Source organism: Myodes glareolus, chromosome 2, assembly GCF_982192425.1.
Source record: "Myodes glareolus chromosome 2, mMyoGla1.1, whole genome shotgun sequence".
NCBI lineage: Eukaryota > Metazoa > Chordata > Mammalia > Rodentia > Cricetidae > Myodes > Myodes glareolus.
In genome coordinates, this window is record NC_142027.1 from 95,234,461 (window position 1) to 95,247,070 (window position 12,610).

Sequence of the window (12,610 nt, forward strand, 5' to 3'; positions counted from 1 at the left end):
AAGAGAAGAAATGATAAGCATGCTAACCTAGACGAAGTTTAGAGCGCTGGGGAAACAGCTCAGAACTGAAGAAACATATGAAGGACAGGAGATTAAAAACATCCTTAAAAGACTCCATCAGAACAAACTATAAATTCTGAGCAGCATAACTTTCTTCAGCCCTCTGCTCCCATCTCTCCCGCTCTATCCCTGCCTCCTCTACCAGAAGAGCTTCAACTTCCCTCTCCTTCATTAACTTCAACTTTACTCTGCAACAATTTCCAACCAAATAAAAGTTTTAAAAATTTTAAAGGTTGTTATGGCTCCTTTTTAAGATAAAGACCTAACACAAGCACAAAACTGTCAAAGGAAATTTTAATTAACAGATTCCTCAGGGAATGGCATAAACCCACAGAGAAGTGACCCTTCCAGTGTTTCCATTCCCTGGACAAAAACTTAGCTGAAACACCCTTCTCCAGTCTAGCACCCTCCCCTCCACACACTCTTCACAACCTACCCAATCTAGTACATCTAATGGTGACGCCTAGTCTAACTATCCTTGCCTGAGCCTCAATCAACCCCTAGGCTTCCACCAGAATCACCGCTGCCCCAACTCACAGCCCACTCCCATAACACATTCACCCTCTCTAGCCAGCAAGATATAGCTCCACATTCCAGGCTATATGTAGACCAGAACCCATAGCATCTGCACCAGCACAGTCTGCTCCATGCATCTGACTTCATAACACCCAATCCAGTTCCAAAATCTAGGCCCAGGCCACTACCACATGTTCTCCTCTGCCCCAGCCTGCTGTTCCTATCAGACTTTGAACTAACCAAAGAAATCCACATGCTTATATCTCATTTGAAAATTACAAGCAGTATGGAAGATCAAACCAACATTTCTACAAAAAAAAAAAATCAACCTATCCTATAGAATTGTTGCCAAAGAGAATTGACTAAACCTCAGGATAGAGAATTTAAAAGATCAATCAAAACTTCAAAGAATTCAAAGAGTTTTAAAATGATACATAGAAAAATATCAATCAAATTAAGGAGAAAGAACTTAGAATAAACCCCTGAGTGGTGCCCAAGAAAACACAAACAAAGGGGTGATAAAAATGAAGACAACAATCCAGAATGTAAAAATTTGAAACATTGAAAGGGACTCAAACCGAAATGCAGATGGAATTAAAAAAACCTAATAACGCACTAGAAAACTCAAAGTAGAGCCTTACAAATAGAAATGACTCAAACAGAAGATAGAATATTGGCACTGGAAGACAAAGTAAAGAATCTAGGCCAAAAAAAAAAGCAAGGAATATGAAAATTTCTAAAAATCACAGGAAAGGAATAGGCTAGAAATTTCATACAACATGAAAAGATCAAGTTTTTAAGTAATTCTAAGAGATGAGAAAAAAGGTCAATGATGAAGAAAAAAGGTCAATGCCACAGAACAGATCTTCAACGAGATCTCCAAACTAAAGAAAACACACTCACATGGACAAAAGAAGCACAGAGAACACAAAACAGATTAAGTCCAGTAAGGAAAATATCCCAAGGTATATATCACAGTTAAAACACCAAGTATATAGAACAAAGAAAGAGTATAAAGGCTGTCAATGATAAAACACAAATGACATATAAAGGAAAACCCATCAGAAGAACTACTGATTTCTCAAAGGAAATTAGAAAGCCAGAAGAGTCTAGAGCAATGCATTCCAAGTCCGAAAAGACAATGATAACCATCAGAGATTAATATACCAAGCAAAATTATCTGCCGTAGCTGAAAGAAAAAGAAAAGGTTTCCACAACATAAATAGCCTAAACAATTTATATCTAGCAAACCAAACCTGAGAAAATACAACAGGCATTATTTCTGAACAAGAAAATAAATGAGTATAACAGAGAGACTGTGGAAAGAATTAGGAAGCCATAATCATTAAAACACAAATACCACTGAGAACACAAACAGCAACACCAAAAACTGACCACAAGATGGCAGAAAATAGCATACACACTTCACTAATATCTTTAAATATCAATGACCTCAATTTTCTGATCAATAGGCTCAAACTGACTGAATGAAACAAGAAGCAAAATCTACCTATCCGCTGTCTACAAGAAACACATTTCAGTTTTAAAGACAGGCATTGCCTTAGAGTAAAAGGATAAAGAAGAACACTCCAATCAAATGAAGCCAGAAAGAAGACCGGTGTGGCCAAAATTTCAAAATACACTTCAACTGAAGTGAATCATAAGAGATAAAGATAGACACTTCATTCTAACCAAAGGAACAGTTAACCAAGAAAACATATTTTCATTAAACATATATTCACTGAACTCAGATGCTGAATTCCATTTAAAAAAAAATCTACTCCTGGATTTAAAGACATAGATTAACAACCACCCATTAACAGTGATTTCAGTACACCTCTGTCTGAACAAAAAATAAACAGAAGCATCAGAATTAACTGACATCAAACATCAAATGGTCTTCACGAGTATCTATGGAATATTCCACTCAAACACCAAATACACATCTACTCAGCAGCGTATGGAAGCTTTTCTAAAATAGGCCACTGCTGGGACATAAAACAAATCACAAATTCAAAAACTGAAAGCACTTCTTGTATCCTATCTGACCACAATGCAATAAAACTTAAACTTGACACCAAACAAATCTCTAGTAAACACACAAACTCATGGAGATTCAACAACTCATGACTGCATGATGAATGGATCAAAGAAGAAACCAAGAAAGAAATAAAGTATTTCCTGGAACAAAATGGAAGGGAGCACACATAACTTCAGCTACTTAATATTTTACAGAGATGCCAGAAACATCTGCTGGAGAAAAGCAGGCACTGGCAAGTGGTCTTGGGTTGTAGAAGAAAGCAAGCTGAGCACAGCAGTAAGCAGCATTTCTCCATGACCCCTGCTTCAGTTCTTGCCTCTGGGTTCCTGCTTTAGCTCTTGCCTTGAATTCCCTTCATGATAGACTGACTTGTAAAATGAAATAAATCCTTTTGCCCCCAAGTTGCTTTTTTGTCATGGTCTTTTTACAGCAATAGAAAGAAAATTAGGACCATATTGAAAAGTCATCTTGCTACTGGCATTTGAGGCAAAAGCAGTCTATAGGAATAAGCCCTCAACCTGTGGTATCTTACATTATTCTAATTAGAAATCCTCAGAATGTAATAAAATTATATATAGGATCCCATTTAGTGTTTACTGAGAAACTGATTGGAACAAAGTTAAATCTCCTACACATCTGGATAACAAGAGTGATCATGTTAAATGTGACAGAAAGTAAGAGAAAATGATGGTTTTCCTTTTTAATATATATATATAAAATTTCTATAATTCACTTCAAGTAGTAAAATGTGCGTATGCAGACTATGAAAATTTGTGTACGTATAGTGGAGAATCCAGAAAAACTAGTAAGAGGGCCAGTGAGATTGTTCAGTGGGGATGTGCCACACCAGGCCTGAGCTGTCAATGTTGAATTCAACCTGAGACCTGCATGGTAAAGAGAACCAAATCCCACAAGTTGTCCTCTTGACCTCCACACATGGTCCATCACACACACACACACACACACACACACACACACCAAACACTATATAGCCTTCTTAAAATAAATAAATGCTCAATAAAATACTTGCAAGGGAATGCATCAAAAAGATTAACCACCATGACCAAGTTGACTTTATCCCTGAAATACACATACACTAGAATATACCTACCAAAATATATCCCTGAAATACAGAAATACATTATAGGCCAATAACCTTTAACATAGATTCAAAAATGCTCAATAAAATACTTGCAAGGAGATTAACCACTATGGTCAAGTTGGCTTTATCCCTGAAATGACATACATACATACATACATACATACATACATACATACATGCATACATATACAGTATATATTTGAAGGGAAAAATGTTAAAATTTTGGGCCAGCAAAATAGCTCGGTGGGTGAAGGCATTTGCTGTCCAAATCTGGCTGACCGTATTAAAGTGGGAGGAGGAGAAAACCAACTCCAAAATTGCCCACTGACCTCCTCAAATGAGCTATAGTGCCCACACAGTGTGCATATATGCTTAGACATAATAAAAGTAATCTTTACAATAGTCAGGAATTTTTCAACACTTTCCAAGAAAAAATTCAGGGGAGAAAATCCCATTTACAATAGCTTCAAACAATAAATAATATCTACACACAGAGGCTAAAGACCTCTATAATAAAAACTTTTTTAAAGATCTATTTCATTGTTAATTGTGTGCATGTGTGTTCATCTCAGTGTGAATCTGTCCACATGAGCACAGGTCCTCACAGAGGCATGAGTACCAGATCCCCTGGAGCTGGAGCTACAGGCATTGTGAGCTGCCTGATGTGAGCTCTGGAAACTGAACTTGGTCTTCTGCAAGAGCAGTGAACACTCTCAACCACTGAGCCATCACTACAGCCCATACCATGAAAACCTTACAATACTGAAGAGGGCTGCGAGGATGGTTCAGTGGTAGCACTTACTGCCAAGCCTACGCACATAGTTGAAAGAGAAAAACTAAATCCTACAAATGTCCTCTGATCTCACCACTCAAACTGTAGTATGTGTACCATGTGCTCCCTCCCATAAACAAACAAATAAATAAAATGCTGGAGAAAAAATGAACACAGTAGAAAGTGAAAAGATATTCCATGCTGACGAAGAGCCAGAATTAATATCATGAAAATAGTTACATTATCAAAAATCTGTTGATCTACAGATTCAATGAAATCTCCATCAAAATCCCAATCACATTTTTCATATAAGTATAAACAATCCTAAAGTTTGTATGTAAGTGCAAAAGACTCCACAGGCAAGAAATCCTTAGCTGAGAAGCCCATGCTGGAAGTATCACAATATTGATCTCAAATTAGAGTATATAGCCATAACAAAAATAGCATGGTGTTGGCACGAAAACAGACATGTAAATGAATGAGGTATAAAATGGGACCCAGAAAAAAACTTACACAGTCATGGCCACTTGGATTTTGACATAGCTGTCAAAAAGCACACATCACAGAAAAAAAACAGCCTCTTAAATGATGCAGTGAATGCTAGATTTCCACATGTAGAAGAATGAAGCTTGATCCCCATCTCTCACCAAAAGCCATTTAAAAATGGATCAGAAGCCTTAATGCAAGACCTGATACCTTGAGCATAGATTGAACATACAAGCATAAGCAAGAATTTGCTTTTATTTTACACACATGGGTGTTTTGCCTTCATGTGCATCCATGCACCACTTGCATGCCTAGTTCCTGCAGAGTCCAGAAGAAGGCATTAGACCCTAATAACTAGTGTTACAGGTGGTTGTGAGCAACCACGTGAGTGCTAGAAATCAAACGCAGGTCCTCTGGAAGAGCAGCCAGTACTCTTAACCACAGGGCCATATCTCCAGCCCCAGTAAGAACTGATTCTAACAACATAGGAAATAATCCAAAGAATCAGTAAACATTAAAAAGCAATAGAAAGAAAATGATCAGCAGAGAAAAGAGATTGCCTACAGAATGGGAAAAACATCTTTTTCCACTACCAGACAAGGGACTACTATTTAAGAAATATAAAGAACTACAGAAACTACACTGAATTCTCAAAACAAATAGGAATGGCCAATAAATTCTTTTTAAAGTCTTTACTTATCAAGGAAATATGAATTAAAACTGTTTTGAGATCTGTCTCACCCCAGTCAGAATGGCTATCATCAATAAATAAAAAGACAATAAATTCTGGTAAAGATATGAAGAAACAGTATCCTTACTCACTATTGATGGGAACACAAATTTAAGTAGCCATAATGCAAAGCAACATGGAAGAAACAAAACATTGGGAAAAAAACAAAAAATAAAAAATGTAACTATCATATGACCCAGCTATGACACTCAGGTAGATACTCTGAGGACATTAAGTCAACACACCAGAGAGAATATCCACGTTTGTTGCTGCTCTTTCATGGTAGCCAGAAAATGGAACCAGCCAAGATGTCCATCAACAAATGAACAAAATTTGAAAAATGTAATACATACATAAAGGTATTTCATGAAGCCATAACGAAAACAGAAGCATAACATTTGCAGCAAAGTAGATGGAACTGGAAATCATTACGTTAAGTTGATTACGTCAGATTCAGAAAGAGAAATGTTTTCTCTCATATGTGGAATCTAAGCTTAAAATTATACATATTGATGGATGCGTGTGTGTTTGTGTGTAGGTCATGAAACTAGAGGAATCATGAGGAGGAAGAAATCTTAAGAGATGGCATGTGTGGCAAAAGGATACCGAAACACATATGAGAAGGAAGGGAGGCTGGGGATGCAGCTAAATCGGCAGTGTCACAGTTCCAACACTGTAGAAAACCAGGAATGGTGACACATGTCTACAACCCCAACACTCTAAACATGAGATCCTGCCTCAAAATAAAAGACAAAGAAGAAAAAGCTGTAAGAAGGGCCATCTGAGGAAAGGAAGGGTGTCCACCAAAGGAGGGTAGGAAGGCACTGGAGAGGGGGATAAATTAAAGTAGAACGACACATCTGTAGAAAATGTAGGAATAAAACCATTGCTTTTAGGAAAAAATCCTCGCACATTCTCTCACTGTCCCCCTACCACGGGATGGTACTGCAAGAAGGCTGTGAATAATCCAGGGAGCCCTCAGCAAACACTGACTGTCAGTGCTCTGATCTAGCACTATCCAGCGGGACAAACGAACTCCTGCTATTTATAAGCCACCCTATCTATGGTAGGCTTTTTAAATTGTTTTTGTTTGTTTGTTTGTTTGATTTGTTTTGGGGGGCTGTTTGTTTTGCACACATGCACACACGCAGAGAGAGAGGGAGGGAGAGAGAGAAGAGAGAAAGAGAAGGAAGAGAAGAGAACAGAAGAAATTTGGGTAATACAGCTACAATATACTAATGTCGATATATTGATGTCTTGATTGTAATATAATTTTGAAAAATATTATCATTAGGAGAATCATGTCAACCTATAATTGCCTCAAAAATATAAAGGAAATGAATATGGAACGAACTTTTCATACTATTTTACCTCATCTATAAACATGTATCACTTTGATGAAAAAGAAAATGTATTTTCCCTAAAGTGAGGTATTCTATGTAAATTATTTGTTATACATTGTTCACTAAGTTAGCTATTTGTCTTTCATTTTAAGAATATGACAACTTCTAGACAGAGATCCCAATATTACATATTGATACCCAGAAACAGAGTTATAGTAGGCAAATTATCAAGTAAGATGACCAAAACCTTAAACTGAACCACAAAGTCCTCCTGTCAAAATAACTAAGAATCTCCTACCATCATTGAGCACCTTAAAAAACTAAGCCCTCCTCTTTGTCCTTGTTGTCAACGTGAAAGAAAGCAATTTCATGAAAGTTTGGAAACTATAGATTTGAGGATGCATATCATCCTCATACAAATAACCTTATAATTTTAATATTAACAAATTTCATTATTACTGACATGTAGTGTTTATATTCTCAGCACATCATCCCAAGCATTTTTGTTATTCAATCCTCTTGCCAATTCGAATAGGTACTATCTATAGACAAATTACGACGTAGAAATGCCGTGTACTTTCTTAGTCAGAGAGTTAGTACAATGTGTCAAACTTTCCCCCATTGAACTCTAACTCCACAAATAAAGATTCTAGTCATCCATTCTATTATTTCACTTAAAAATGCCTACCAACAACTATCATGATCCCTTCCCACACAGAAGCACCACCAGTGAGTTTCTCATCAGTGAGAATCAAGAGGGACTTTTCCATTGGCTTTATCAGCTGTTATCCCCGCCCACCTGAGATTATCCCCATGTCATTCCACACTCTAGGAGCAGCCATTTCAGCACTGCCTTTTAATGACTAAGATTCCAACCAACTTAACCAATCACCAGTCCATAGGACTACTATAAAATGAACCAAAGATAAAGCTAGCTCCTTCCTAATTTTCTAATGGTGTGTCTTTGGGCAAGTCTTAGTGAGGGTTTCTATTGCTGTGAAGAGACATCATGACCACAGCAACTCTTATAAAGGAAAAACATTTAATCGGGTGGCTTACATTTTCAGAGGTTTTGTCTATTATTATCATGGTACAACATGGTGGCATTCAGGCAGACATGGTCCTGGAGAAGCTCAGTCCTACATCTTGACTCACAGGCAAAAGGACTTTTCTCTGGACTGATGGTGGTCCTGGGTTCTGTAACAAAGCAGGCTAAGAAGCCAGTAATCAGCATCCCTCCAAGGCCCCTATATCAGCTTCTGTCTCCAGGTTCCTGCCCTGCTGGAGTTCCTATCTTCACTTCCTTTGATACTAAACCATGATGTGGAAATAAAAGCCTAATAAACCCTTTTGCCCATAAGTAGCTTTGGTCATGGTGTTTCATCGCAGCAGCAGTAACCCAAAGGCAGAAGGGGTCATCAGAAAAACACAATTTTCTTTATTTCTCTCTTAATGGTCTTTAAAATTTTCCCCTCACTTCATTCTTTTTGAAAGTGCTTATATTTTACTACAGTATACTCATCTCAACGACTATCAACAGTCTTTGAAAATCTCTCTCCAATTGTTATTTAGGTTGACAGTGTCTTGTCCAAAACTCCATGAGCAGGACGTTGAAGAGCTTAAGCTGAAATTAACGATTTGTGAGCAAGATATTTCTCCATGTTTCTTCACACCTACTATACTCATAAGTTCATCACCTATTTCCCAGTTACGGTGGCTGCTCTAAAGAGCGTGAATTGGAGACACCATTCCTAATCTTATAATGTTTATACTAAGGAATCAAAAGTACAGACACAGCCTGGCAAAGAGGTGCACACCTTTAATACCAGCACTCGAGAGGCAGAGGTAGGCAGATATCTGTGAGTTTGAGGCCCGCTCAGTCTACAAAGAGTTTCAGGACAGCCAGGGCTGTTACACAAAGGAACCCTGTCTCAAAAAAAGGGAAAGGGGGAAAAAAAGGAATTAAACCTGGCCATAGTATGGAAGGTGTGGAAGACCATGAAGCAGGAAAACAAAGCAAGATGAGCAAGACAATCTGAATGCTAAGTGATCAAATTACTTAACCTCCTGTTAGGGGTCACTGTCATCATCCATGAGACAACAGTACCTCTTCGACGGACTGATAAACGAATTAAATGAAGCTTGATGTGGTGGCTCACATTTGTAATTCCAACAATGGGGACGCAGAGGTAGGATGATCACTGCAGGCTTGAGGCCAGTCTCATCTACACAATAAGTTCCAAACCAGTCACAGCTATATACTGAGCCCTGATCCCTCCCCATCTCCCAAGGAATTAAATTTTAAATGAAAGCTGGCACTTGATGGTAGAGGCAGGATGATGAGGTTCAAGGTCATCTTCACTGAGAGTGAATTCAGGGCCAGCCTGTGTTACGTGAGACCCTGTCTCATCTGCTGCTAAGGAAGTCCACTACTCTGTTGTAAGTCGCCCTTTGGGAAGAACACACTGAAGCTTACAAGGGGGAAGACCCTGTGGGGAACACCGAGTAACAACCACCAGGTTAAGCTACATTCGGCTTCCTGGCCTTTGGTAGCAATACTTGTCGAAAGCTGCTTCAGTTTTGAGGCAATTTTTACACATCAGCAAGTAACAGAACTACTGAAAAGGAAAACTATTGAAAAATAATACACCAAAGAGGCAGAAATAAAAAGTCAAAAACAGTGTTACTAAATTAGGAAAAATTGTTAGGTCCCAGTAACCTAGAAGAATGGCTTCATAACACACTAACTTGCTTACACAGCAGTGGGAAGTTAAAACCAAGGTATAAGATCGCCCAGGGCAAACTTCTAAATGACAAAAAGCACAATGTCAAAATTCGGAGCAGGGCAGTAGGGAAAAGCCAATGAACAGCTAGGAGAGCATATCAGGCCTTCAGGGACACTTAAATAAAACACTGGTGACAAGGGTATCAATTGCTGCCGTAATTAAATAAGTTATGGTAGATTTAGTAATGCTCTAATTCCTCTTTTTTCACATTTTAATCTTTCCGAAGTTGAATTAGTTTTTAAGTTATAGTTTATATGTGCTTTTTGCTCTCTAAGTTAGCTATGAAGTTCGCAGGGTTGCCTATCGGGTCTATTTGAGAAATAAGAGGAATGGCAGGGATAAGGGAGTTGAGGCATTTCCGTGGTTTAGTCTTTCCACAAGCTTTTCACCCAAAACGAAGAGCAGACCAAGAAATGAAGCACCGTTTGCTGTTTTAAACTGTGAGTATTATGAAACAAACATCTGTAAGTGAGGAACACACCGTCGGAGCAACGAAGAGAAGGTACGTTCACTTAAATGTCAGTTCCTACACGCCACGCCTGCGGCGTAAAGAGACAGGAGCGCACTGGAGAAGCGACTCCTCTCAGAAAGTTTGGGCGGGAAAGCGGTGCAGTGAAGATACCTCCTGTCCTGATGTGGTAGGCAACAGAGTAAACGGAGACGAATGAATGGCCAGACTCCGGCTAACACACTCATTCTAGATCTCTGCCCAGCGGCGCGTTCCGTCCTCCGTCTGCCGCCCACGCGCTCGGTTCCCGGGTCAGGGGGACAGGGCGAGGACGCCCTGCTCCACACTGACCGCCATAACCCGCGCGCGTCCAGCAGCCCGGGTCAGGGCCAGCACGGAGTCGGGCGCCGCGCGCTCGGTTTCCACAGCGACAGCAGAGCGTACCTTAGACCCGCCAGCGCTGCCGCCGCCAGACATCTCCCACACGCACGGCCCATCCCTCGCCCTCACTCCCAGCCCCTTCCGGAATCCATTCCCTCCGGAAGCCGCCCCTCGCGCGCCCCGCCCCTTCCGGAAGCCGTGGCTGGAGTTCCACAGGCTTAGGGTGGACTTTCTTCGTGTTTGGGCGGCCGAGGGCGCTGCTCTGCTAGGCTGATCCTCACTCTCCCTGAGGCATCTGGGAACTGCTCGACGGGCCACCCTGAAATATATACCTTAAGTAGACTAGAATTCAGTAATTATTGTTGATTAGTAATCAAACGCTAGTAAGCCAGAGAAAGCAGTTCCCTGTCTAATGAGGAAGAATTCGCAAGTATCAAGAGCAAGGATTACCAATTTTTAAAAAGACTTCAGGAACTCTAGTTGGATTTGTTATAAAGTTGATTTCACATACTATGGATCTGAGGTGAAGTCAGAGAACTTCCGTTCTTGTTTCTAGATCCTGGTTCAGAGATTTGGAAGAAGTAGTCGTTCCTTGGATGTTTTAAAGCGCTTGAACATACTTGTGACTAGGTGCTTTGAGAATCTTCCAAACCAACAGGAAGGAGAGCTAGTACTTGAGTGGAAACTAGATTAACAGAAGAGCTGGTAAAGATAGTTGTGTTCCCAAATATGTGAACACAGAAGTGGAGCCAGGGGTGATGACTCAAGTCTGTAAGCCAAAGACAGGCAAAGTGGAAAACAAGACCCTCATTCTGTAATGAATTAGAGAAACTGCTGAAAGTGAAGCAGTTTTAAATACACCATCCTGCAAAATGGGACACCAGCGTAGAAAACGGGAAAAGTGGCCAAAATGCCGGCATACTGACTTGGCGCAAGACAGTGGTTTTTTTCTGTCTGTTTGTCTTGGTTTTTTGAGACAGGGTCTCTCTATACAGCCCTGACTGTCCTAGAGCTATGTAGACCAGGTTGGCCTCAAACTCACAGAGATCCTTCTGTTGCTGCCTCCTGGGGGATTTTTGCTGTACACTATCACACCTGACAAGACAGCTTCTTTTAAAGTTCCTAGCTGTAAGAAATTCCTGACCTCCTTTCCCCATAGGCTGCTACTTTAGCAAATTACAATCTCCACATTCTTCTAACATGGCTCCTTTCCCAAATTCCCCATCCTATTGGTCAAAATGCAATGCCTCATCTAATGACAACTCCCGGGGCTTCAAAGTGCCTTCGCTCCTGTTGTGGGCCCAGGCATTTAACCAGCTTGCCGCCTTTCCACCATGGAGATCTGAGACAAGCTGACACCACCTGCCAGCTGGGGAAGAAGGGGGTCTAGCACTTCCTGTTTATCTGTAACCCTTTGATAAGCACTAAGTGCACCTCATATTGACAATTTACTACAAGGATTTATTTCTAGCATTAGAGGAACCAAGAATTCAATGTCAGAAATAGCAAGTTCAAGGCTATCCTGGGCTACATAAAAATAAAAACTAAGTTTAGTTTCTTCTTCAAATGCACTTTTTTTGTCTTTCAAGAACTATGTAGGTTTTTCTATTGATTTGTACTCCATCTGTCGCCCTGACACAATATTAGACTGTCACCTCCTCTTATAAAACTCTTCTTTGCTGAGTGTTTCTGCTCAAACTTTTGTAGACACAGATTTAAGTCTGAAGGGAACCTGCAAGAGCTATAGGAACATGTGCTCAAATACACCAGTTCCGTGTCTCGCTGCAAAGAAGTGGACCACAGATATGTGGTTAGAAATACAAATATAGAAATAAATAGACAAAAATAGAAATGCAAACACAAATAGTCTATTTAAAAACTGAAAGCCCTCCCAAGAATAAGAGGGAGCTAGTGAGTTTGAAAAACAAACAAAATGTGCTTCAAA

The 12,610-nt window shown here is 39.8% G+C and overlaps 1 protein-coding gene across 5 annotated transcripts in view; it reads right to left on the reverse strand.

Moving 5' to 3' along the window:
- Spidr (scaffold protein involved in DNA repair) overlaps nt 1-10,813 on the reverse strand; it is a 242,950-nt gene extending 232,137 nt beyond the window's left edge. For all 5 annotated transcript variants that reach the window (XM_048452445.3, XM_048452444.3, XM_048452443.3 and 2 more), the window contains exon 1: nt 10,729-10,813. In XM_048452445.3, coding sequence (XP_048308402.3) covers nt 10,729-10,761 — 33 coding nt within the window. In that variant the 5' untranslated portion in view covers nt 10,762-10,813. The remainder of the gene's footprint in view (nt 1-10,728) is intronic.
- Nucleotides 10,814-12,610: the final 1,797 nt, after the last annotated feature.